Genomic DNA, 26,530 nt, shown 5'->3' with positions numbered 1-26,530 from the left:
TAGCCTATAAGGCCAGACTTGTATTTCCATTCATGGAATTGGAACACTCAGGGCGCAGCAGTGGAGTGCTCATTATAGCAATGCTCAGGTCATTGGGAACATCCACTAAGCAAAGTGCATTTCCTCATATACCAGCTACACACACTGAGAAAACATGTTCAAGTAGGAAGGAAGAGGACCAATTCTGGTTCCTGGGCTGCCCTGTACTCCCCTTTCCCTCGAACAGGGTGTCTTAATAGCTCTAAAATCAGTTCCCTGCCTGTAAGCTTTAGCTGAGATGTAGTCCCTTGGTGAGACCTTCTCTGTAGGGCTGGGATGGGGCCCTGGGACACAGGAGGTGAGGCAGGGCTCTTGCAGGTTGGGGTTGGGATAGAGGTCCCTGTCCTTACATGGGCTGCAGCCTGGGTACTATTCTGTCTGCTGTCAGGATCCTTCTTCATTTCAGGTTGGCTTCAGTCTAACCAACCCTTCCATTATCATGGCCAGAGCATGCCTACTGTCACCACCTTCTCACCTGTGTGCTCACTCACAACTGCTACAAGACATCCTCCTAAAATGAAGCTCAATGAGGAAGGGGCTTTCGCTTCTGTGTATGTTCCCATCTACAGACTGGGAACTGCTGATCAAAGTATGGCTAACTGTGCCTCCCTTCTCTATCTCTGCTCACCTCCTGGTCCCAGCTATGGCCCTGAAGCTTCTGCAGAGCACACAGGCTTGGAAGTTGGAAGACAGCTCTTTAAGAACCCAATTTAATAAGATACAAGCAGACACGTAAAAAACACACCTAACAATATACAGTCATTGCAAGAGTAGGGATGGTGGGAATGCAGGGAGGCCCTGCCCCAAGGGCCCAGCTCACTGGATTTCAGGTGTCCTTACTGATTCTAATAAAGCCAGTCCTGTGCCTACACTAAGATCTAAATTCCACCTAGACCAAACCTGCCTCTCAGGATCCCCTGCTCCAAGTGACTGGGACTGCAAGTAAGCAACTATTAACCAGGAGGGAATGAAGCCTCTGGTCACCCACATGGCTTGAGAGCTACCTTGACAGCTTCTGTCGGTTCATGTCCAAATGCCAGGCAAACTTGCTAGCAAAGCTGGACAGTGAGAGGACAGAGATGATAAGAGTGCCCCAAATACTCCTGAGAGGCCCAGGGCACTGGCCCAGACGCTGGATCCCCTCTCCTTGCAGAGCAGCGTCCAGCAAGGAGTCACCACTGCAGAGGGCCCATGTCAGCCCCCAGCTCCTCCTCTTCCTCCTCCTCTTCCTCCTTCAGTGGGTAGGGCTTCACAGGCCACTTCACCCTGACGGGCTCCACGTGCTCCTGGAGGCGGTGGCGCTTCATGTGGGCATTTCGACTCTTGATCTTGTCAAACACCCTGAGAAGTCACAAGGATATGAGTCAGAGCTGGGGGAGCTTGGGAGGTGAGTCAGGCCAGAGGGTGAAGGTCCAGAGGGAAGGCTAGTACCTTTCACACTCTCTGCAAGGAAACACTCCCTGGCTCTCAACACTCCCTGGAGGCTCAGGGGTGCGCTTCGGGGCTGCACTTGGGCTGGAGTGAAGGATAGACTCCCTCCTGTAACTCTTGGTCTTTATCTTTAACTCAGGAGTTGGACGGTGGGTGGGTCTCTCCCGAGGGCTGCAAGTGACCTTCAGAGGGGTAGAGATGACTTAAGACAGTAGTGTGGGACCATCTCCTTGTCAGGGAGACCTTCCCTTGGGAGCCTCCACCACCCACCGACTGACCACAGATGCACCCAGGCCATTCCCTCATGCATCCTCTACCTTGTCTTCAGTCCTTTCTACCTCATCCAGCTCTCTCCTGCCCCTCTTCTCCAACCCAGGAGCTCGGCCACAGTCAAACTTAACCATCTTTTTCCAGATGTAGTAGTACTCAACGCACTGTGCTACACTCTTAGTCTGGATCTAGTGAGAAGGAAGACACAGAAGCAGGCTGTGAGCAGTACCTCACATGTGAACTCCACCCTGGAAATCCCTTCCCCAACATCTCTGCCCCTGGCTGGGCAAAGGCAGGGATCTTGGTCCTTCTGGGTGGTGAAGGTCCAAAGTGAAGCCACATAGTAGCCATCAGCACCAAGTCCAGCATGCTTCCTTCCCTGTAGGAAGACATACAAAGACCCACAGGTGAGACGGCTCACTATGACATTACAGCAGGCAACAGCCACACTCAGTGAGATTAAGGCTCATCAACACAGCATGTCCTTCCTCTGTGATGAGCTTGAAGCCACCAACTAAACAGAACCTCAGAAGCCCTCCAGAGAAGTGGCCACATGGGAAGGATAGCTCTCTCTGAGTGCAGATGGAGTTGAGAATTCTCAGGCCTAGCCACTTACACTTGTAAAAATATGACTCCTGGGCTGAATGTGGTACTGCATGCCTTTAATTCTCTGGAGGCAAAGGCAGCCTAATCTCTGAGAGTTCCAAGACAGGTTGGGATATAGATCGACCCTGTTTCAACAAACATGAGTTCTGGCCAAGCAGTGGTGGTGCACACCTCCAATCCCAACACTCTAGAGGCAGAGGGCGGGGATCTCTGAGTTCAAGGCCCGGACTTCTGGAGCCAGGTGATATGGGAATGTAATCCTAGATTTCAACAGGCTGAGGCAGGAGGACTGAGAGTCTGAGGCCAGCCTGGGATACACATTGATGCCTTATATCAAGAAAGAAAGATATGGGTGGTTGAGGGGAACCAAAATGGAGAGGTGAAGGTAAGACCTAGTGGTGAAAAGATTGCTTACTATGAAAGAGGATGTGAGTTCCCTTCCAAGCACCAAGAAGAGGAGGAAGAGGAAGAAGGGGAGGATGAGGAAGAAGAGGAGGAGGAGGAAGAGGAAGAAGAGGAGGAGGAGAAGGAAGAAGGGAGGTAGGATGGAAAGGAAAGCTGAGCTGCCCAAAAGGAAACTTTCCCAGGAAATTAACTGGCCAGTGAGCACCTCACTCCAGAACACACTTTCTCCACATGAACCTGAAACTGCTTGTGTTTTGTCACAAACTAGATGTCAAGGCAGCACGTCCTCTGCTTAGGAAACAGCACCAAGTTAAAAGGAAATGGAAGTTGACTTCTGTTTCTGAGCAAGATTGAGCAACAGGAGCAAATTTATCTTTTAGCTACAAACAATGAAAGAAACAGTGCTGGGAAAGACAGTGAGCTCTGAGAGCAGATTCTATGTGTGATGCTTGCAACCACATTCTTTTATAACTGCGCAAACTGGAAAGCACTCAAATGTCCATCAACTGGTAAATGATTAGATACAGCTGTGGTACACCCATGCAGTAGTGTATTATCTGGCAGCAGAAAGGATGAACTATTAATAAATGCAACACAAAGAAACTCCAAAGTAAATATACTGAGTTTAAGCAGCTAGATGAAGTTTTTGACTGCTCTAGTGATTCAAAACTCCAGAGAGCACAAACTTTCTTACAGACCAGGGCTGTCCAGGAACTTGGGCAGGGGTGGGGAGAGGCACTGTGGCACATGTGATAGGGTATGATATGGAAGAAGGATGTGCTGGGCATCACAGAGAAGTCATTCTCTTGCCTGTGGTGACACTCTCAGGTGCATACATGGCATACATATGTAAAACAAACTCAGCCTTACACCTTATGTATAGTTTTATGTATGTCATTTTTTAAAAATCAGAAAAGAGAGCTAAGTGTTAGTGGTGCACATCTTTGATCCCAGCACACAGGAGGCAGAGGCAGGTGGATCTCTGAGTTTGAGGCCAGCCTGGTCTACACAGTGAGTTCCAGGACAGCCAGAACTACACAGAGAGAACCTGTCTCAAAAAATAAAAAATAAAAATAAAAAGACCAGAAGAACGTATTGGGTTGCATGTTCAAATGTTTTCCAGCACATGCACACATGAGTAAATCTGGACAGAGAACAGAAACAAGTGCTGAGCTAGAGTGACCAGTGCTTACTGATGAGAAGCAGGGCAGTGGTGGGGCAGCCTTGTGCAGTAACAAGCTGATTAAAAGGTACTGAATGTGCTGTGTGAGGTGGGGCTTACTGCCCCAGCTCTCTGTCACCTTACCGTCTTGTGTATCAAGTAAAAGTCCTTCTTGTGGGCACAGAATGCCTTCTTGAAGAGCCTCTTCTCCATGGGGGTCCAGATGTCTGAACCTGCCAGGGAGCAGAGTGGGGCAGGAGAGGTTTTTCTCAAGGGATCACACCCTTTAGCACTGCCAGTATGTGCAGTCTTCCCAAACCCCACAGAGCCCCATAGAGGGGCTCACTATCCTCATATTACAGATGTGGGCAACTGGCTGGGGCCTTAGTGGCCTAACAAGGGCAGGTGGGCCCAAACTGCCAGGTTTTGCTGTGCTCAACCTGAGCCCATGTCTCCTGCTCTGGTCAGGAGCACTGATCTTGCTGGAAGAATGAGGGAATGATGGAATAGGGTTGGTGGGGTTTAGCCAACTCAAGGCAGTGCTTGTTGATTCCCCCTGGAAAGAACAGGTCTCTCCAGGAAGTCAGGCAATGGGCCCTGAAAAGAAGGCCTAGGGGTAGAAGCACAGGAGGAGTTTGCCATTAGCCCTGGCAGGGACCAGCCAGGCCCCAGGATCAATCAATCCTCTCTCCAGTCACCTGTGTAGCGATAGTCAGCCAGCGGGTGAGTCCGGGGCTTCTGGGGCCCTCTGAGCAACAGAGTCTCCAGGGCAACCTGGAATGAGAGCAGGTGTGGGTCACTCACAAGGCAGGGGACAGGGAGATGGCCTCAATTCTTCTTTCTTTCATTGAAAAACAAATGTCTCTAAAGTCATCTGGTTCAAGGTGACCTACAAGTGCTTGGTCCTTGTGCTGGTGGACAGTCTGTGGGCCCACGACAACCTCACTAAGCACCCCTTTGAATGCCATCTTTACCTTCAAAATGTGACTTTTTCTATGAAGGACACAGTATGTGGGTTTGTGAGGAATATAATCCTACCCCAGCAGATCCTGCTGCCTTGAAGAATGCCATCCCAACCAGCACTCCATTTTTTCCCCTTCTGCACTCCTTGCTAGGATACTTCTTCCTTTCCGCAGTCCTGGGCCCCACATACGAGCTACACTACCAGCCTTTGACTTTATGAGCCCGAACTTCATACTGTAGCCCAGGCTGATCTTAAACTTATTATCCTTACCCTTCTAAGTTCTGGAAGCACGGGTGTGAGCGACCACATCCCTCAGAAACACACCTTTAAACATCTGTCTCTTAAATGATAAGCCCTGTGAGGGTATGGACTACTCTAATCCCAGTGAGGACCAGATATGGACTTTCTAGGGTCTGGTATAAAATGAAAAGTATTTCTGCTGAGTGGTGGTGGTGCACACCTTTAATTCCAGCACTTGGGAAGCAAAGGCAGGTGGATCTCTGGGTTCAAAGCCAGACTGGTCTACAGAGTGAGTTCCAAGACAGTCAAGGCAACACAGAGAAACCCTATCTTAGAAAACAAAAACAAAATGAGGTTTTCCACTCAGTAAGTCTAAAGAGTCTCCAAATGAGGATAATAAAGTATAAGCCAAGGATAGAGCCCTGACATGATTGACAGCCCTGGGTGCTTATATACACATGCCAGGCACTGCCCCTCAGCTTGGCAGAAAGCATTGCCCGGGACTGAGTCTCAGGTCTTAAACATTGGTCCTCCTGCACTGTTCCAGAACCTCTTCTCCTGGAGGAGTGGCTCTCAACCTTCTTAAAGCTGCAACCCTTTAATACACTTCCTCATATTATGGTGTCTCCCAACCATGAAATTATTTTCACTGCTGCTTTATAACTGTAATTTTGGCATTGTTAAGAATCATAATGTAAATATCTGTGTTTTTCAATGGTCTCAGGTGACTCCGAAAGGGTCACAACCCATAGGTTAAGAACTGTTGTCCTAGAGGATTAATAATTGACACACAAATCCTGTAACTGAGTACCTTTCACTCTTCACTCTGCTATGCCAGCCTCAAAGGGCTGTAGACACGGACCTTCATCTTTTCTCAGCTGAGCAATCCAAGGCTCAGAATGCCCAGCCCCAGGAGTGTAGGGTGCTCAGGGTCTCACCTGAACACTTCCCTGGGCATCATGCAGGCAGTGGAGGGCAAGCTCCAGGTTGGTGCCCCCTCCTGGCATCACACTGGAGCATGCCACATTGCAGAGCTCCATCACTGTGGTCCCAGCAAAGCCCGAGAGCATTAGAGAGAAGAAATGAAGTCAGGCCATGACAGGGAAGTAACCTTCCCCATAGCACAGGGGCTCCCGGTCAACTCCCCTTTCCTTACATCCCCATATAGGGCAGACTGGGTAAAGGGAACAAGGAGGAACCATAGGAACCCTGGCCTGGCACCTGCACTGGTAAGTCAGAGGTGGTTCTGGGAAATACAATGTGGGAGAGAGGTGCTGGACTGAGGGAACATTTCCTGCAGATGGATGGGGAAGGAGGAGCTTGGGGTCTGACCCAAAGCCTCAGCCACCTCTGTCCTGGGTCTCTGGGTTGGTCATCACATCTCCCCATGGCTTCCAAACCAGAGAAGCTGCATTCTCATCCACTCTGGCCAGTGGCCTCTCCCGCAGTTCTGGTATCTCCGCCTGAAATCTACTTCCTACGTTGATGTGTCTGAAAAGAGGCCACACACAGTCATCAGGATGCAAAGGTGACTAAGCTAGTAAACAGCAGAAATGCACTGCATACTCTGTTCACTGCCACAGCCTGCTCCATGGCAGCTTGATGCCATCTCTCATTCATGGTGGCTGCTTATTACCTTCATTGCCCAATAAAGACAGGCATTTGAAAACACTCTTCCTGTCTATGTGCTGTCACTGATCACGTTGTCCAGCCTTAACCTACAAATGGCCTACCCTCCTGCACTACATTGTCACCACTTCTATCCAGAAACCCAGGTCCATAGCAGAGGTTCTGCCCCCACCCCATGACCAACTGCATGAGTTAAAGAGAAGTAACACAGCAGACACTTCTGACCTACTACAGAAGAAACCCACAGCTTCTCTATGGAGTATCTGCGTCTGGTTTGCCCTCCCTGGGAAGACAGATCTGGAAAAGGAAGCTCTGGAGGCCAGGCTGGTGAAAGCACTCTCACTGGAAGGACTTGGGCACTAAGTGTCCCAACTCACGGTTCGATGCTGATTTTAGTGTCATCCTTCACCACACAGATGCCAAAGGAGCCGTCCACTTGGTCTAGAAAACATACAGGGTAGAGCCTCAACAAGACTGACCTGACAGGATCCTTGGGGCCTTCTACCTGCTTTTGTGGACATTCGGTAAAAACAAAACTGTAGGGCCCAGAGGGAAAGAAAGACTTCTGAAAAAAGCAGAGGAAGAAACAGAGTAAAACAAACTATCTGCTTGACATGGTAGTACAGAGGGCAGCAGAGACAGACAGATCTCTGACAGTTCAAGTCCAACCTGGTATACACAGTGAGTTCAAGGACAGCCAGAACTACACAGAAAGACCCTGTCTCAAAAACCAAACAAACAAACTGGAGGCTGGTAAGATGGCTCAGCTGGTGGAGATGCCACTAAGTCTGAGGAGTTTAGAGTAATCCTGGGGGAATTTAGATTAATCACATGGTGAAAACAGAGAACTGAGTGCTTCAGGTTGTCCCCTCATCTCACATGTGTACCCACAGACATAGATAGATAGATAGATAGATAGATGGATGGATGGATGGATGGATGGATAGATAGATGTGAAAAAAGTGATAAAAAAAACAGCCTGGTCTACAAAGCAAGTGCAGGACAGCCAAGGCTGCACAGAGAACCCTGTCTTGATGCAAACAAACAAACAAACAAAACAACAACAACAAAAGCCAACATGAAGATATTAAAACAGTAAGTTAATGGGCCAATAAAATTGTCCAGGGGGTAAAGGCACTTGACCCAGAGCCTGACAACTTTGATTCAATTCCTAGGACCCATCTAGTAAAAGAAGAGGACGGACTCTCACAAGTTGTCTTTTGACCTCCACATGTAGCAACCATGCACATATTTAAGCACAATCAATTAACCAACCAATCAATCAATATGAGGTTTAAAAATTAAAAAAAAAAAGAAACTTGACTTTCTCTTGATGAGAATGAGACTCCGTGACTCCTAAGCAAGCTTGGCTTTCTTCCACATAAGCTTCTGGCTTGGATAACTAAATCTCTCCCATGGACTCTATTCCACAACACACAGCTCCAGGCTTAACAAAATTACAGAAAGGCCTATGAGATGATTCAGGGGTGAAAGCGTTTATTGCCAACCCTGATGGCCTGAGTTTGATCTGTAGGGCCTACATGGTAGAAGGGAGATCTGACTCCTAGAAATTTGTCTCTGACCTCCATATGTGCCCACATGCATAAATACATGTATTTTTTAAAAAGAAAGTAACATTAAAACTGTACAATTAAAAAAATCAAGGAAGTTAGAATGATGAATTCTCATCAAGAAATAACTTTAAGAGGTGGAAATTCTGATATTAAAAAGTACAGTAACCAATGTTGAACTCAACAGGTTTGAATGAGTTGGTAGAAGGAAACAGTCAGCAAATCTGAAGGAGAAGGAATAAAGAACCTGCAGAGGGAAAAGAATGGACACGACACCACTGAATGCTGAGACCACAGGCAATGGATGCACTATACAGAAAAGAGAAGAGAATGGAAAGATATTTAGAGACAATGGTAGGAGATTCCCCCAGATTTGGTGAAAAAATGTCCAAGAAGCGCTGTGATTCTAAATAGGACAAACACAGAGGAAACTTGCAAAGTCAAAAATTAAAATCTCAAAAGCAAAATGAGAAAAAACAAAACCAAAAACAACAAAAACCCCACTTCACCCTCTGCAGAACTCCAGTAAGCTCACAGTTAACTTCTTATGAAACTGGTGGTCTGAAGATAGGGTACAGCACTGTGCTGAAATAAATGTCAAATAAGTCTTATACCAGAAAGTAAACCTTAAAAAGTAAAATGAAAAAAACATTCCCAGATTTAAAGAAAATTGAGAAAAATCTGTTGCTACCAATCTTGGCTTATGAAAAATATTACAGGAGGGATATTCTTCACCCTTGGGAGAAAGATACCAAGACATCCCACAGCACAGATGGAATCTGAACACGATGGGGGTGAGGGAAGCCAAGCATAAGGAACCACATACTGTGAGTCCATATGTTTCAGACCTTTCAAGCAGCCAAGCCTACAGAGACAGAAAGTGGATGAGCTCAGCCTGAACCTGGGCAAGAGAATAGGAAAGGAATGGTGGCAGAGAATGGAGTTTCTTTCTTGGGTGAGAAAAAAATGTCTGAAAAGCAATTATGACATGATGCTGCATGATCCTGTATCACTACTAAGAGCCCTTGAAACATTAGGCAGTTTAAAATGATAAACTGTGGGGCTGAAGAGAGGTCAGATTGCTTTTGCAGACAACCCTAAGTTCAGTTTCCAGCTCGCACATCAGGTAGCTCATAACTATAACCTCAGCCTCAGGGGATCCAATGCCCCTATCTAAACCATACTGTACTCACATACAATACCCCCAAACACATACACATAATTTAAAAAATTAAGCTAGGCACGTGGTGCACACTTTACTCCAAGCCCTCAGGAGGCGGAGGCGGGGTGACCTCTGTGGCCAGCCTGCTCTCTAAATGTGTCCTAGCCATAGCTAAGACCCTACAGCAAGACCCTGACTCAAAGCAAGAATAAAATGTAGAGCATGTGGATTGTGTACCATTAAACCTATCATCATCTTTAAAAGGGGACTATAAAGAGCACTCAAGCAGTGGTGTGACTCTACATTCTAAAGTGCTGGTAGGGATGATTGTTCAGCTAATTATAAAAGGCAGTATAACTGTAATTTATTTTCTCTTCCTAATTAACTTAAAGATCATCTGCATAAGGCAGTGTATATTATGGGCCTGAAGCATCTGGAAATGTAATATATGTTACAGTGAGAGTACAAAGAAGCAAGGACTGTGCTTCTGTGGACATGGCGCCATCAGTTAGGAAGACCTCAGCTCATCCGCAGAATGCCTATAGAAAAACAACAGAAAACAAAACAAAACTAAACGCCCGTGTATCATGCTGCGTATTTGCAATCCCAGTGCTGGAGAGGCAAAACAGAGTCTCTAGGTTCACTGGCCATCCAGCCGACTTTGTTCCAGGAGCTTCAGGTCAGTGAAAGACCCTGTTGCAAAAGAAAGAGGCATTGATAGTCAGGGTTGTTCGAGCCTCCACACACATGTGCACCTGTCCACATGAACACACACACACACACTCACACAGACGACTGTGCACACATACAATGGAAGACTAGCACCTGATGGTAATGGCCCCACGGAAATTACAGGTAAAGTACACTCTGCAGGCGGCGCTTGCTTTCTTCTCTTTCTCGGCTCCACGTGACCAGATCTATGACAGTGTGTGTAAAGTGGGAAGGACAACGGCTCAGAATGGGGTCTGATGACACACCTGCACTGGAAATAGCTGGAGCAGAAAAAGCCTGTAAGATGGAGAGTGCCATGTCTCCGCTCTTCACCACTACGGCATGAAACACAAATCTGAACGGATTATGCTAAGGAAAGATGTCTACTGCACAGCAAATGGTGGCATGTGCCTGCCTTTCTACCACTTGGGAGACACAGGTAGGATGGGTAGTCCCAGGCCAGCCTGAGCTGTATAGAGATCCTATCTCAAAAAAAGCAACAGCAAAGATATGTAAGACATACACTGACAAAAATGACTGAGACAGATTGCAACAAGATCTAAATAAATGGGAGGATGGTCCACCATGAACAGATAAATTATCTATACTGGATAATTTAGACTTATCTATATATTCAACAGATAACTATCAAAGTCATCACTGATCCTAAAGTTCTACAGTAATGTAATGGACCCATGGCAGCTAACACAGCCCTGGAAGACACAGAAAAGCTCAAACACGCGGATTTGAAAGCTTACCACAAATCCATAATAGTCAAAACATTGTGCTCCCAGCATAAAAATAAGCATGCAGATCAACACGGAAGAACTGAAGTCTGAGGAGCAAACCCATGCACTGATGATTAATGGAGGTGTGTGTTTGTATGTGCAAGTATACATCTATGCAGAAAAGCATGCAAGTGTGTGGAGGCTGACATAAATGTCATAGGTTATTCCTCAGATATCATTCACCTTGTTTTCTGAGGCAAGCTAGTTCACTGGCCTAGAACTGACCAGGCTGGACTGGCTGCCAGGCTTGCTGCAGGGAAGCACCTGTCTTCCTAGTGCCGGAGTTCTGGGGACTTCACTCAGGTCTTCATGCTTGTGTGGCAAGCACTTCATCAGCTGAGCTGTCTCCCAATTTTAATAAAACAATTCACCAAAACCAACTCAATGGGAATGATCTTTTCCAGCAAATGATTCTGGAGCAAGTGGAATCCATGTAATATAATGAACTTTAATCCTTACTTCATACAATACCCAAAAGCTAGTTGGAAATTGACTTAAAGATGTAAATTTAAGAGTCAAAATTATAGCCAGGCAGTGGTAGGAAGAGGCAGATGAATCTGAGTTTGAGGCCAGTCTGGCCTACAGAGCAAGTTCCAGGACAGCCAGGGCTACATAAAAGAGACCCTGTCTTGAAAAACCAAAACCAAAACCAAACCAAACCAAACCAAATCAACCAAACAAAAAAATTTTATAAAACTCTCAAAAAAAAGATGATACTCTGGGTCTAGCTGTGGCAAGAGGGGCATGAACTCACAGCCTCCCTGGGCTACAGAGAAAACAGGAGTGTCTCTTATGACCCTGTGCCAGTCAACTTGTCACATATAAAATCGAGACCACAAATGACACCAAGAACAGATTGATCTTAAGAAGATCACTTATAAAGAAGACACACCAGCTGCCAGTGGGCACCCAGATGCTTGGCCCCAGTAACCATTAGGACAACACAGATCCAAACATAGCAAGAGGCACCTTTTATCTGACAGGATAGTTAGAAAGAAGCACAGTCTACATGTGTAGGCAAGGGGTAAAGGTATGAGGACTCCCCTGGCTTGTTGGTGGGAATCCAAAAATGGGACAAACACTTTGGCTAAATAGAATTTCCATGTGTATTTACACAAAAGGAAATGGTACATAGGAAGTTATACACAAATATTCTTACAGTATTATTTACAACAGCCAAAAGGGAAACAATAGCTATACCTATCAACTGAGACTAAAAGAAGTGATCTGGCCACCCAGCAGACTATTACTAGATAGTAATAAAAAAGAGGTCCTAACACACGCTACCACCTGGTGAACCCTGAAAGCATCAAACTAAGTAAAATGGTGAGACATAATAGGTCACATACTGTATGATGTCACTTATATGAAATTCTATAAGGACAGCAAGTGGCCACCTGAGGCTGGGGGGTGCAGAGAAATGTGAGAGCTGGAAGAGTGCTATAGCTGCCAGGAGCACAGGCTTCTGAGGTAACAAAGCCTCTAAAAATAGTGTGCGGGGAAACTCAGAGCCCAGCTTGAAATGGCTGATCCCCATGGCAGGCCAGGCATGGTGTGGGTCTCTGTCTCCATACAGCAGTTATGAAAATGAACATACAGGTGATTGGGATGAATGGCCTTAGTATGTTCTTTCTGGCTGTTAGAAAAAACAAAACAAAACAAAACAAAACATCTGGGGCTGGAGAGATGGCTCAGGGGTTAAGAGCACTGACTGCTCTTCCAGAGGTCCTGAGTTCAATTCCCAGCAATTGAGCACCCACATGGTGGCTCACAACCATCTGTAATAGAATCTGATTCCCTCTTCTAATGTGTGTGAAAACAGAGCAGTCATATACATAAAATGAATAAAACTATAAAAAAAAACACACAAGAAACATCTAGAAGGTTTCTGAGTAACACACAGTCCCCCAGAATAGGCACATACAAGGCTGGAAAGAATGGCTAGATCAGATAGCACAAGACAGAGTGATTGTGGGCCACAGGAGAAGCACCTTAGCCCAGGCGGGACCCACTCTCTGGCCTCACTCACCAAGCACAGGACTGATGAGGTGCGGCCCAGACCGGGATGTGGAGCAGAGGGTGTTGAAGTACAAGCCTGAGCCCTCACGAATGGGGCTAAGCATGGGCGGTGGTGTGTAGGGAGAGCACTGAAACAAGCCCTTCAGGAGGTGGTCCACCAGGAATACAGGAGAGCGCAGGCAGCTCTGGTGGCACCCTCCTGGGCCTGACTCCCCAAGGGCAGAGGGTGCAGGAGGGGCAAACAGGGCTTTGGGCTGGGGCCGCTTCTTCCGCTTTCTGTACTGGCTGCTCTCCTTGCTGTCTCTCTCTTCCCCATCTTTCTCTTGTCCCTGAAGAAGAGAGGGCAGAACCACAGGTGTTACCTGAGGCCACCTGTTATACTAACTCAGGCTTCAGCTGGTGCAGGGATGGGAAAATGGGGTTGGCCATGGGGACAGAGGGAAGCTGGACATGTATGCCTGCTGTGGGTGCACCCAGGACTTAGCACAGGAGGCTAAGTAGAACCTTCTGCTCACAGCCCACTTCCACCTGAGCCAGAACTGACTAACACATCAGTATGGTAATGTCCTGAGGCCCAGAGCCTCACCCAGCCACACAGGGATGTGTGGGGGCAGTTCAGTGTTCAAGTGGCATGCCTTTAATCTCAGCACATAGGAGGCAGAGGCAAGTGAATCTCTGTGAGTTCAAGGCTAGCCTGGTCTACATAGCAAGTTTCGGGTATAATAAAGACCCTGTCTCAAAAAAAAAAAAAAAAAAAAGAAAGAAAGAAAGAAAAAAAAAACCCAACCAACCAACAACAACAAAAAAACAAAAGAAAATAGAAAACAAGAAAAATATGCATAAAGAGGAAAAAAGAGTGGAGGCCAGAGACACCATTTTATGGTGTAACAAAACAGAAAATGTATTCTCCCAGATGCCTGCAACTCTTATGAGCGAACAGTGCCTTAGCACTGACACAGACACTTCAGTCCAGGGTCTAGCATTAAAAAGATGAGCTTCAGAGATCCATCACCGTAGTCACAATGACCTTTCATATCTTCCACTGCTCCTTCTTCCCTGCCAGCCTTTCTCTTCTTCCAGGTCTTAGCTCTGATGTGCCTTCCTGCTGGTCCCTCAGCCTTCCTCAGGTCCTTCTTCTCTCACATGCCAGGCCTATAAACTTGGGGTCATTTGCTGACTAGGGTCAGGACATGGGTTGTGAGGGTGATTGCTGACACCAGCACTTACATCGTTAGGCTTGACATGGGCTTAGCCAGTGTCAGCTGTGGGTGCAAACGAAGGCTTCTAGAGAGAAGTGCTTCTGGATGCTTCTGGTTTGGAGTTCCCCCAGGACTTCCACAGCAGGTGGGAAACAGCAGCTGGAGAAGCACCAGCCTTGGCTGTGTTCCCCAGCTGTGGCTATGTTTTCCAAGGACATTTTGGCTTTGGGGAACCCCTATTCTCAGCAGTGCAAAACTGTGCCAAATATCTAAACATAGAGGGTTGGCAACTCTAAGAGAACAGCCAGGAAGAAGAAGCTGCTCTCATGACAAAGAAAGGCCATGAGGCTGGTGTAAGGGCCAGTGGGGCTGCTGCAGGCCTGCACAGATGGTCTGGCCTTTATTTACCCCACCATCCCTGCCAGGATGCTGCCTTTAACCAGAGATGAATGACATGGTCTCTTCATCTGTTCCCCAAAGCCTGTCCAATCCTGTACCACAAAAGCCACCACTTGCCCCTTCACCTGCTGCTCCTGCTTCCCCCGAGGCGACGGCCACTGGTCACTGTGGAAACACATGTGGCTGCTCAGTCCTTTCTCAGTGTAAAACATCTGGCTGCAATTCTTGCACACGAAAGTACTCTTTGACTCCATCCAGTCTGTGGGACCCCCATTTGGCGGATGGCTGTGGATAGAGAAAGCAGAGGGGAAGATTGGCAGAATGCTCTAGCTCTGACTGCTGCTTTGTTGTTGCCTTTTTGTTTTGTTGTTGTGTTTGTTTGTTTGTTTGTTGCATGTAACCCCAAACCACCGATAACCATTACTAAACTTGAAAATGGAAGAGCATATTCAACTTCCCAAGGGCTGAAGCATCCTCTCAGGGCTGGAAGCCTCTGGGTCTTTCACTCAACAGTACAGAGAAGCCAGAGGACTTGCCAGGGGCAGTGCCTTGGTGGGCACAAGGACTTCTGAACTTACCATCCACCTGCCAAGCTCTCTTCTTTCACTGGATGGGGGAGCCTGTAGATGTTTCCACCCTGGAGATGAGAAGATACCTGAGCCAGCAGAGCCCAGACAAGGGAACAAGGAAGACAGCGTTGGGAAAGCATGATGGTGCACTGGGCAATGGTGTCTCAGGTTTGACACCAAAGCAAAGCATAAAATACAACAGACACACTGGACTCATTAAAACTGAAAGTTTCAACCCAAGTATTCACATATAATACGAAAAGACAGCCCATACAAGGGAAGAAAGCATTGCGAGTCACATGTCTGATGTATATACCGAATATACATATGTATATATGTGTGTGTGTGTAAATATTTGCATGTCAATAAGGCAGCAGTTCACAAGTGGGCTATAAACTCGTGGGAGGTGCTTATGTTTACAAGCACATGCTAACGTCAGTAGCACCAGGGCGTGGCAGTGGCAGCACAGGTAGACACCACTGCGTGCTCTAGAGTGACTATAACAGCAAAGTGCATGGAGAACCAGGGCACTTGTGCAGAGCAGAGGCACTGGAAAACAGCACTGCTCTCTAGAAAGTGGCCTGGCTATTTAAACATTGAGCAAGACATTTTGTAGGATCTGGTCCTAGGGTCCAGCCAAGAGAAAGCTGCACCCAGCCTTCCCGACAGCTCACTCACAAGATCCAAAGAGTGGAAACAGTCCACTAACGAATGGCCAAATCAAATCTGGCCTGTCTATCCACTGGACTATTGCTCAGGCAGAAAAAGGAAGGGAGTAGGGTGGGTAACACATGGCTCAGGTGGTAAAGGTATTTGCTGCCAAGTCTGATGATATGATTTATCTTTGGAACACACATGGTAGAAGGAGAAAACCAGCACCACACGCTGTCTTCAGTTTCACATGAGCTCTGTGGCATGCTCATGATCATACTAATACTTGCCCCCGGCCACACATTAAAAAAATGTGCCAAGTATGGTGGCACATGTCTTTAATACTAGCACTCAGGGGAAGGCAAAGGCAAATTGATCTCTGTGAATTCAAGGCCAGACTAGGCTAAGTAGCAAGCCAGGCCAGTTAAAGCTACATAGTGATACCCTGACACTAAATGTAAAAATTGTTTTTAATTTCTAAAAAGTATAATAATTAAGTACTGGCAGAAGCTGCCACATGGATGAACCCTGGCCATGTGATACAAACAGGCAATGCCAGACATAAACCACCACACAACATCTGACTCTACTGACATGAAATGTCCAGAGCAGTAAAGCTGTGGAGACAGAAGGTTTGCGGGTACCCAGGGCTGGAAGGATAATGGTAGAGGGACCAAAAGACTAGGGTGATTACTAAGGGATGCAGGGTATCTTCTGGGACTATTGCAGTGTTCAGGCCAACAGTAATAGTTGTGTAAACTTGTGACTATCCCAAAGTCTGCCAAAGCACAAACTTTGAAAGGGTTCATTAAACAGCATTTGGCTAACAAAGATGTAAATGTTCACAAAGTGGTAGCTGTGAGATGGAGGGAGGAGTGGCTAAGTGCCCAGAGCAGATGGTCACTGCATGATGTACAAAGGACCAAGGTTCTGCACATGCCTGTGTAATTCACAGCCATCCCATGGAGCTAACAGTTAAAGGAGGAAGCCCATACGTTTATGTCCTCTCCAGAGGTGAAGGAGGGAAATATAGGAGGAAGTAGGAGACAAGGGAACACAGGGAATACAGCTTAGTGAGCAACAGTTATCAATCAGTGTTTGTCTTTGTAAATCACATCTGAGAACTCACTGCAACGGGCAAGTGCCTGCACAGTTACCCAGTGGAAAACATCCAAGGACACACACACAGCCCTGCCACAGCCCAAAACATAATAGAGGGGTACAAATACCTGGATTCTGTTAAAGATTGTCAGCTTGGACTTCATGTCCCTGGGGGGATCTGCCAGAGTCCCAGCCGATGAGAAGGACGCCATGGCCACCTGGCTGGGAGAAGCTGCACAACACACATCCATCTTCACTTTCTCCTTCCGAAAACCTGAGAACCTCTGGGCTCTGGGGTGGCCTGAGAAGAGCCTGTAGCCTCCACCTCGAGGGCAGGCTGGGCCCTTCTCACCTCTCATAGTCCCTGAAGCCAGGCCATTCTCGACTTGCCCCTGTTTCCCAACCAGCTGGGCTCCAGCTGGCTCATCTCCACCTAACTGGGTCTGCCGTGAGCCTGCACTGGGGATAATGTCCCCCAGGTCCAAGGTCCCTTTGGCCAATGAAGAGTTGTCTGGATTCCGGGGTGGCCCTGTGAGGGATGGTGGTGCAGAGGCTACTTTGGGGCCTCCTTTTGTGTCTCGCCTTGGGCCACCAGGAGATGTTTCTCTGGACACTGCAGGCAAGGTTTTTCTCCTGCGGACTGGGGATCCCTCTGGCTCCGAGTGTCCAGGGCCTATCTGGAAAGACTCTACAGTGGATACTGGTGGCAGGGCCTGTGGTGGCCATGGCCCCTGCAATGGCTTCAGGGCTGACTGCTTGCCCTCTGGCCCTGGTCTCTGGGCTGAGGCTGTAGCCACCTGGGTGTGGGAGAAGATCCGCTGGGACTTGGCAATCATCTGAAGCACCTGCATCTGCTCGTGGCTTACTAGAGATTCCTGTGACTTCATGAACAGCTGCCGGAAGAGAGGTGTGGCATCTGAGGGGAGTCCACCTGGGTTCTGTGCATCTTGGAGCCCAAGCTCAGTGGGGCTCTGCCATGGGAATGACTCACAGTCCGGTTTGCTCTTCTTGGGAGCCCAGCTGTCATCTTCCCCAGCTGCCTGCCGGACTTCACTGGAGGCCTCACCAGGTGCCTTCAGGATGGCAGGAGGAAATGGAAGCAGGTCCTCCTGACTGGTGCCCAGGCTAGGTGAAGGCTCTACTGTGGTGGGGGTGCTGCTGGGCCCAGAGGTCCCCTCAGAGCCCTCTCGGGATGACACTGCAGGGGGCTTGTGGACCATAAACACATTGCTGCCCTTGTTCTTGGGACAGCCAGGCAGGTTCCTGAGCCATTGGAAGTTGTGGCTGGAAGGCTGGGAACCTGAGGGGACTGAGTGGCCTCGAAAAAGAGGCAGGCAGGCAGGCAGCGAGCTACCTTCTGGCCAGCCCTCCAGAGAGGACGGCCTTTGAAGTCGTGGAGACTCTGACTCCAACTCTGACTCTGGTGGGTCAGGGGCACTAGTCTCAGCTGCCCTTGTCTGGACAGCTGTGAACACTTCAGTGGCAGGTTCCTTCCGTTGCATATGAGTTTCCTCAGGAACCTCAGAGCCCAGGGTTCCTGGAGCCACCGGGGTGTTGGCCGGTGTACATGATGATGATCCCAGTGAGGTGGGGCAGGCACAGGCTGAGCCCCTTGCTTCAGTATCAGCAGGCCCCACTGCTGGGCCAGGCGAGGGAATCTTCTGGTGGACAATGCTGCTTACGATACAGCGAAGGAGGTCTCGGTTGGGCAAGACAGAGCCAGGGGATCTAGCTTCTGGGGGCCCCAGGGACCTGAGGCCACTGGGTGGAGGCTGGCTGGCCACATCATGGTTGTGGGTAGGGTCCCCATAGGCCTCCTCTTCTGGTGGAGCCTCCTTCAGGATGCATACTCCATGCTGAACCTCGTAGTGGCGGCGCAGCGAGCGGTAGTCACAGTAGCTCTTGCTGCAGCCCTGCTCGATGCACACAAAGGGCTTGGTCTTCTGGTGGGTAAGCATGTGCCCAGTCCTGCAGTGAGACATGGAAGGGAGGTCAACAGGCTCCACACCTCAACACAGGAAATGCCTGAAACTCCTATTCTGTCTAGCCAGCTGGGAGGGACTTACTTCCCTGCCCTCACCACCAACAAACACAGGGAAAAATACATCTCATGGAAGCCAGATCAGGTTCCCCAAAGTGGGCTCACAAGAGACAACAGTTCTCTAGAGGTGAGCTCTGGGGACCTAGGTACAGCAGGGTGTGTTAAAGCACATGGGTGCACTCCCTGCCCCACAATTTACTCTTTGGAGGTTCACAAAGCATGGGGTGCAGGGGGTGTATTTAACCTTTGCTTTCATATAGCTCCACCAGCATTCCTGAGAAGCAGAGCTCTGCAGAATACATTTGAGGAGATGCCAACATGGGACTACCATAATACTGTGTATGGTGACAGCTTCCTGAAGCAGCCCCCTTTCACCACTTCTGCCAAGATACCAATTTACAGTTAATAAAACCTTCCTAGATCCAGAAGACCAATGTGCCAATAATCTGTGCAATTGTAAATGCATGTAAATGTTTGCTGTGTCTACTTGTTCTTATGTGGGAAATTACACAGCCAACAAGGAGCCTTACCCTTGGGATCCTGACAGTATAGCTTTGGACAATCCCAGTGCATGTAGCTGAGACATTTTAATGACTACTGTCATTCTACAAAGAATGTCCATGGTCTTATGAGGAAAGGACTCAGAAGACCTAAGCACTAGTCCTAGAAGAAAATGACCTTTGCCTTGGGTGAGGCTGGGCCAGAGGGTGACGAGAGGGGTACTCATCAAAGCCTCTCCTTATTCCCAATCCCCTAGCTAGGCACAGTCCTCTCCCACTCTTGAGCCTCACAGCAACAACAACAACAAAATGTTATTCTCAAGACATTAACATCAAAGGGACTTTGTTCTGAGCTTTTACACAGGCTTTTCTGTAAAATCCTCAGAGGCTGCTGACCTTGTGTCCTCAGATGCCTGCTAGGGACTTAGGACATCTCTTTACCGAGTTATCCAAACTCATTTGTATTGTTTTTGTTTTTCTCATGTAGCCCAGGTGGGCCTCAAACTTGCTATGTATGTAGCAGAGGCTGGCCTTGGACTCTTGCTCCTCCTGCCTCTACCTCCCCAGTGTACCATCATGTGTGCTAACTCATCATATTTATAAACTGCAAGTCATGTCTGCAAATAGAGGCAGGGATTTCCTCAATGTCTAAATTTGTTGTCTCAGTGAAGAGCCCCAGACAGTAGCGATGTGAAGAGAACTGAGTCCATCCCACAGGACAGGGAACACACATCTGGGGAGCACAGAAGTGGGGGCTCAACAGAGGATAGCATGGGTGGACGAGAGGGTAGAAGGACAGGTTCATGCCCCCCTCCCCTTCTTCTGACCAGACTCTTGACATACAGGTGGTCCTGGCGCTTGAAGGCCTTGCTGCAGACTTTGCACACGTGTTTCCTCTCCTGGCTGTGCGTCAGGTAATGCTTGCTCAGGGAACTGGCACTGCTGAACACTTTCCCGCATAAGCTGCAATCCAGAAGTGGGTTCTGAGGGGAACTGTGCTGCCGCTTGCCTTTCCTTGTACTCCCAGTGGCCCTGCCTCCTTCATCAGACTCTTTAGTCACCTTGAGTGCGCCCAGCCCTAGGTCTAAACAAAGGAAGAAAGCACAGGTTATATCGAGCTAGGGTATGGGAGTGCTAAAGCAATACAGACCCTTAGCACATGGCCCTGTCCAGGTTGCCTGGGACTCCTCCACCTCAGCAGCTCTGCATGGCAGAAGACAAGGTTTGGCTTGAAGGGAACCAGGGTCCAGAACAGGTCATATATATACAGGACTGCACCTGGTCTTGGTGCAAGAAGTGAAGGTCTGGGCTGAGCTTTTAGGGCAGCAGCATGAGAAGACAAGCAGGGCTGGAAGCCGACCTACTCTGTCACCGACACTCACACGAGGTCTACCCAGAGCTACATTATCCAAACCTAAGAAAAAAATTGTGCCCTTGGGCACTCACCCATCTGGCTCTGCTCTTGGGTTCTCAGATTTAAAAAACAAAACAACAACAACAAAAAAACTACCTGCTTTTTCTAGTAAAATGTTAGAAACAACTTTATATCTGACAAGAGAGTTTAAGGGTTTGTGCTCTTTCTCTCCTCTCTCCCCCCCCCACCGTGTGTGTGTGTGTGTGTGTGTGTGTGTGTGTGTGTGTGTGAGAGAGAGAGAGAGAGAAAGAGAGTGTAAGGGAGCGAGCGAGCGAAAGAAAGAGTCTAAGAAATGCTAGTGCTTGGCAAGTACTCTAAAAGTGACCTATACACTTTCCAAACAAAAACTACAGATATATCCAAAAACATGGACGGATGTTCATACTATAATACTACTAAAATAGAAAAAGAACGAAAAGAGAAAACAGCCTACTTAAAAATAGAATTACCCCAGGTTATGAAAAAAGAAAAGTAAATTTAGTAGAAATAGGCAGAGATGGGCAGGTTTTATTTCCCCGCCCCTGTGTATATCTGAATTTCCCACATCTTCTGCACCCCTTGGTAAAATGACAGCTGGTATTTTATGAATTGTGTCACCTGAGGAGCAGCTGAAGGAAATGAAGACATTCAGTTGGGAGAGGAAATGTCTTCAAATACTGGAAAGGCCAATGTGTAGAGAAAGAACAGACTGCCTGTCTTGGGGCCAGAGAGAGGCCTGGACAAGAAGACTGAGAGGGAAAAATCACCTTGGCAGTAACTGAACAAACAACTCTAAAAGTATAAACACTATCAAGTCAGGCTCCCTCGGAATACAGTCCTCAGCCTTGCTGGGGTACTTTAAGTATACCTTAAAGCAACTCTAAAACTAGGAAATAAAACTGACAAGTACACAGATACAGGCAAAGTCATTTGCGAAGATGACTGAGCATTCTATAAAGCAGTGTCATGAAACTAGTGGAAAATGGTAAGCACAATGTTCAGTGAACTAATCCAAAAGGAAATTTAGTATATAAAAAGCTGTTCACAGAGGCTGGAGAGAGAGAGAGAGAGAGAGAGAGAGAGAGACAGACAGACAGAGACAGAGACAGAGACAGAGAGACAGAGAGAGAGAGAGACCACTGGCTGCTCTTGCAAAGGACCAGAGTCTTGTTCCCAGCACCCATACCAGGCAGCTCACAACTGCCTGTAACTCCAGCTCCAGGAAATCCAATGCCCCGTTCTGTTCTCCTACATACCTACATACATGTAGAACAGAGGAGATATTAACATACACACATAAATAAAATACTTCAAAACTGTTCATGAAAACTTTTTAACAGTCCACCAAGACTGTGGTCTGACAAGAAACTAGAACACCTATGTCAGTAACAATCAGTTCATTCTCACCTAGGGATCCAAATACACCAAGCTTTTACAACAACAAACACCATCATAATTATTACATGTATTTGTTGGAGATTGGAACTCAGGGCCTTTCATATGTACTAACTCTATAAAACAACATATAGTGCTTGCTTCGGCAGCACATATACTAGAATTGGAACAATACAGAGACGATTAGCATGGCCCCTGGGCAAGGATGACACGCAAATTCGTGAAGTGTTCCATATTTTTAGATGAATTCCATGGCAGTGTAGTGTCCAAGTGGGTTACATAGTAATGGGAAGAGGGACTGCCTCTGACATAATCTGATTGGCCTGTTCTTTGATCACCTCCCCCTGAGGGGAGAGCAGCCTTACCAAGCCACAGAAGATGACAATGCAGCCATTCCTGATGTGATCTGATAGACTAAGATCAGAAGGAAGGAGAGAAGGACCTCCCCTATCAGTGGACTTGGGGAGGAGAATTCGAGAAGAAGGGGGAGGGAGGGTGAGACCGGGAGGGGAGGAGGGAAGGGCTTATGGGGGGATACAAAGTGAATAAACTGTAATTAATAAAAAAAAATAAAACAAAAAAATAAAAACAACAATAACAACAACAACAAAAAAAACCAACAACATATAATCTGAGCAATTTCATCCATGCAGTTGAAGATTTAGGAGCTGGACCTAGTGGTGTATATCTGTAGTCCCAGCTAAAGCAGGAGAACTGCTGAGTTCACTCCTGTCTGGGGAGATAGGTAGATAGTCCCCACAAAAAAAAAAAAAAAAAAAAAAAAAAAAAAGGAAACAAAGTATTTATGTGTGTAGTACATAGCTTAGAGGTGTTTTTTTTCTTGCTTACTATATTTTATATAATAAATGCACTTTCTTTCCCGCCACCCTCCCACCCTCTGGAAATAGGGTTTTTCTGTGTAGTCCTAGTTGTCCTGGAACTCCCTCTGTAGATCAGGTTGGCTTTGAATTCAGAGATTCACCTGCCTCTGCCTCCCAAGTGCTAGGATCAAAGTGTGCACCAACACCCCCCAGCACATTTTATTTTTCTAAGTGAAAAAAAAAAAAAAGATTAATATAGCCAGGTGTGGTGGCTCATGCCAGCAGTCATCAGCACCTGGGAAACTGAGATAGGAGGATGACTCAAAGTTTGAGGACAACCTGGCCAAAAGAGTGAGACCTGTCTCAAATAAACAATAAAAATAAATGAAAGCTGGGCATGCACTGCACTCCTGTAGTCCCAGGTACTAAAGAGGCTGGTGCAGGAAAATCACCCCAGCCCAGGAATTCACTGCCAGCTTGATCAACAGTTGATCCCCATCTCAAAAACAAAAAGGAAGAAAATGACATAAGCATATTCATTTATATGAACCTGAATTTAAGTTTTAAAAGAATGGAGTTGAAATTTAGTGTTTGGGGGCCCAGCATTAACAGCTGAATATAAAGGAAGGCTAAATTAAGCAGAACCCTAAGAATAACTGATGGTAATTAGGGTTCCTGTGACCAGCAAAATGTATCACCATAGCCAAAGCTAAGTGCCATATCACATCCCTGGGGCCTGGCTACTGCTACAGTCTTCCTATGTGAACTCTCATAATTCTAAAACTTCCTGCTCTGCCCTCATTCCAACAGATAGGCCTGACATTGCTTGGTAATCTTTGGGGTGGGCCTTCAGAATCTTTCATGTTAGCAAGTTTTGGAGCACTTCTTCAGACACAATCCCAAAAGATTACTATCAGAGTATTAGGGCATTTAGATGTAGATTTACCTGCAAATGGTGGGTTTGCCCACCACTGGAGGGTAATGGAGCTCTACCCCAGTCAGTCCATTGAAGCAACTTGCCAGAAACTAATAAAGAGGGTCAGAACCAAACCAAGCCAAACCAAAACCAAAAGAATTCTCTTTTACAGGAGCCCAACAGCAAACTAAAATGAGACTTACCCAAGCTGTTCAATATTTCACTAATTCTCCCCTTGTTCTTTCATGGGTGAAAAGAAAAGTTTGGTACTGAATCAAGGCCAAAGATGAAGTATTACTGACAGTATTGGTTATGAAACAACTAGCTGGGTATGGCGGCATAACCTATGGTCCTATCTCCTGGGTAGACTGAGGTAAGAGGTCTGCTGGAGGTCATCTTTCTCTCCTGGAAAGACGGCAAGATCTCTTTTAAAAGGACAAAGCAGAAACAAATCAAGCACCTAATACCTGTCTGGTACATTATGGTCTATGGAAGGCTTTTGCAATCTTTTCCTTTTTCACTTCTCATTACTTTTGTTTTGGGGCAGGGGAAATAAAAGAATTGAGATCCCTTACTTTACAGGTTAAGACATAAGGCCTGGAAAAGTTAGATGTAGAAAAATAAAAAGGCTATTAATGTTTACTATCAATAGCCTATAATTATTTTGGTGGATATTATTCAACTTGCTATCATATCAACAAAACACACAGGCACCAGTAAGATTTTTAATATGCCTCTACACTGGAGCTACCCTTTAACCTCCCAGCTTTGCATCCCATGCCAATTGCTCTAATGATTCCTTTCTGGGCTACTTCCCACCCAATAACCCATAAATACTTGCACGTTTCTCATCTTGGTTGTGTCTATTGCTGATCCTCAGAGAACACTCCTCCAGGCCACGTGGTTCTTCTTTACATTAACCCATGGCGGCTGCCTTGCCTCTTCTCTACCTTTCCCCCTTTCTCACTCTTTCCCGTGATCCTTCTGAACTCCAAGCCCTCGAATCTTGGCCTTGCCCACCTCTCTTCTGCCCAGCTCCAGTGTAATGGCATTTATTCAGCCAATCAGGGATAATTTGGAGGCAAAGTTACACAGTATCATTCTGTGTACTTGAGAATCGTAAGAATTTCGAGGGGTAAGCAATTAACATCTGAATACATGGTGCCTCTGGTTCAACCCTCACAGTTAGACAAGCACAAACTGAATGGACAGGACCCCCATTCAGTCTGGAAGAATAAAAAGTGCTCTTGAGATATGGCCATGATAGGAAAGTCTTCTACAAGCCCAACGGTCTGTCTACACACCAGACAAAAGATCAAGATCTCAGGCTGGTGAGATGGCTCAGTGGTAAGAGCACATGCTCTGCAAGCCTGAAGACCTGGATTTGATCCCCAGAACCCATGATGGAAGAAGGGAACTGACTACACAAAGCTCTCCTCTCATTCTCTCTCTCTTTCTCACACACACACCTCTTCCAAAACCCATTTCTCAATCTAGTTCCCTAGGATTAGTATTTCCTTTCTTTCACAAGATGGGAACAATTCCAAAGTAGGCCAAAAGCCTCCTATAGAAGAAGAGATTTTTGTTTTATTTTTTCTTTCCTTCCTTCCCTTTAGTTTCACGTTTGTTTTCAGAGACAGAGTCTTACTATTTTGCTCTTGCTGGCCTCGGAATTTCAGTGTTCCTCCTGCGCTTGTCTTTACATGCTTTTACAATGGTTATGAGCTCTCATCACCATGCCCAGCTAAGGAGACCTTTCCTAGTCAATGGGGCGGGAACTGTGGTGCTGTGTCCACGAGTAAGCTCACCTTGTAAGGAGGTCTGAGATTCAGAGTCTGCATACTCTTCCAGCAGCTTCACAGAGTCGCTGTCCTTCCCTGAGTACAGAGACAGGGTGTCCAGATTGTCCTCCAGCACCTCACTGGGCATGTCTGATGTGGAGAGACTGGGGTCAAGATCCAAACTGCTTAAGCCAGCATAGAGCAGGTCCCGTGTGCTAGGGCCCAGGTCCCGGTTGACTGTGTCACTGCAGTTGAGCCCCTGACTCTCAGAGAAGGAGGCCACGTGCCCTTCTGATGGAAGGGATCCCTCTTCCCCAAGGCTGTATGGCTCCATGGCTTTCCACTGCCAGGTCCTGGCCAGAGCCCGTCTCCAGACAAGCAAGGCCGTGTCTAGAGTCAGAAAGGGGAGAGCCCTTGCTGGCAGCTAGCTCCTGAAAATGAACAAAGAGGAATCAAAATTAAGAGGTGGTAGATATGGTAGGCAGGATGTGGACTTGGAAATGGAGCAGCCCAAATGGGTCTGCTCTTTGCCCTTTAACAGCTGCATGACCTTAGGCAAGTCCCATGAGCCCCATTTCCTCATCTGTCAACTGGACAGAAGAATAATAGCACATGGTGGACTACTGAGTCCTCTCCCTCCAGCTATAAAGACCAGAAAGATCAGACAGACTTTAGCGTGTGTCCAGGCAGAACAGACAAGCAAGGTAAACCCAGTGCCAGCAACAAGAAAACTCAAAGCTAGATGTGCAGGATTGGGAAACTCAGGC

The 26,530-nt window shown here is 47.2% G+C and overlaps 1 protein-coding gene and 1 non-coding gene across 2 annotated transcripts; one reads left to right on the top strand and one right to left on the bottom strand.

Moving 5' to 3' along the window:
* Positions 1 to 727: 727 nt before the first annotated feature.
* On the bottom strand, positions 728 to 26,194 carry Znf541 (zinc finger protein 541). The gene is made up of 14 exons (XM_021648293.1): positions 25,791 to 26,194; positions 20,301 to 20,541; positions 17,045 to 18,884; positions 15,174 to 15,232; positions 14,721 to 14,880; positions 13,008 to 13,326; positions 7,124 to 7,187; positions 6,466 to 6,608; positions 6,056 to 6,159; positions 4,612 to 4,687; positions 4,058 to 4,146; positions 1,788 to 1,928; positions 1,471 to 1,652; positions 728 to 1,380 (listed from the first exon to the last, which is right to left on the bottom strand). The coding sequence occupies exons 1-14, from the start codon at positions 26,095 to 26,097 to the stop codon at positions 1,212 to 1,214; spliced, it is 3,894 nt and encodes a 1,297-aa protein (XP_021503968.1). The 5' UTR covers positions 26,098 to 26,194; the 3' UTR covers positions 728 to 1,211.
* LOC132652067 (U6 spliceosomal RNA) lies at positions 22,379 to 22,485 on the top strand. Its single transcript, XR_009589559.1, has one exon. It is a non-coding gene; the product is annotated as a U6 spliceosomal RNA (small nuclear RNA).
* Positions 26,195 to 26,530: the final 336 nt, after the last annotated feature.

This window comes from Meriones unguiculatus, chromosome 1 (genome assembly GCF_030254825.1).
Source record: "Meriones unguiculatus strain TT.TT164.6M chromosome 1, Bangor_MerUng_6.1, whole genome shotgun sequence".
NCBI lineage: Eukaryota > Metazoa > Chordata > Mammalia > Rodentia > Muridae > Meriones > Meriones unguiculatus.
Note: the sequence above shows the minus strand (reverse complement) of the source record. Positions and strands in the feature narration are given on the sequence as shown.

What these genes read in the sequence shown, in the direction of transcription:
- Znf541 (XM_021648293.1), bottom strand. Translation starts at nt 26,097, where the DNA reads ATGGAGCCATACAGCCTTGGGGAAGAGGGATCCCTTCCATCAGAAGGG. An exon ending in ATGCCCAGGGAAGTGTTCAG is followed by an intron (nt 4,688 to 6,055) that starts GTGAGACCCTGA and finishes CTCTCATTCCAG; the next exon opens with GTTGCCCTGGAGACTCTGTT. An exon ending in GGCTGACTATCGCTACACAG is followed by an intron (nt 4,147 to 4,611) that starts GTGACTGGAGAG and finishes GCTCCCTGGCAG; the next exon opens with GTTCAGACATCTGGACCCCC.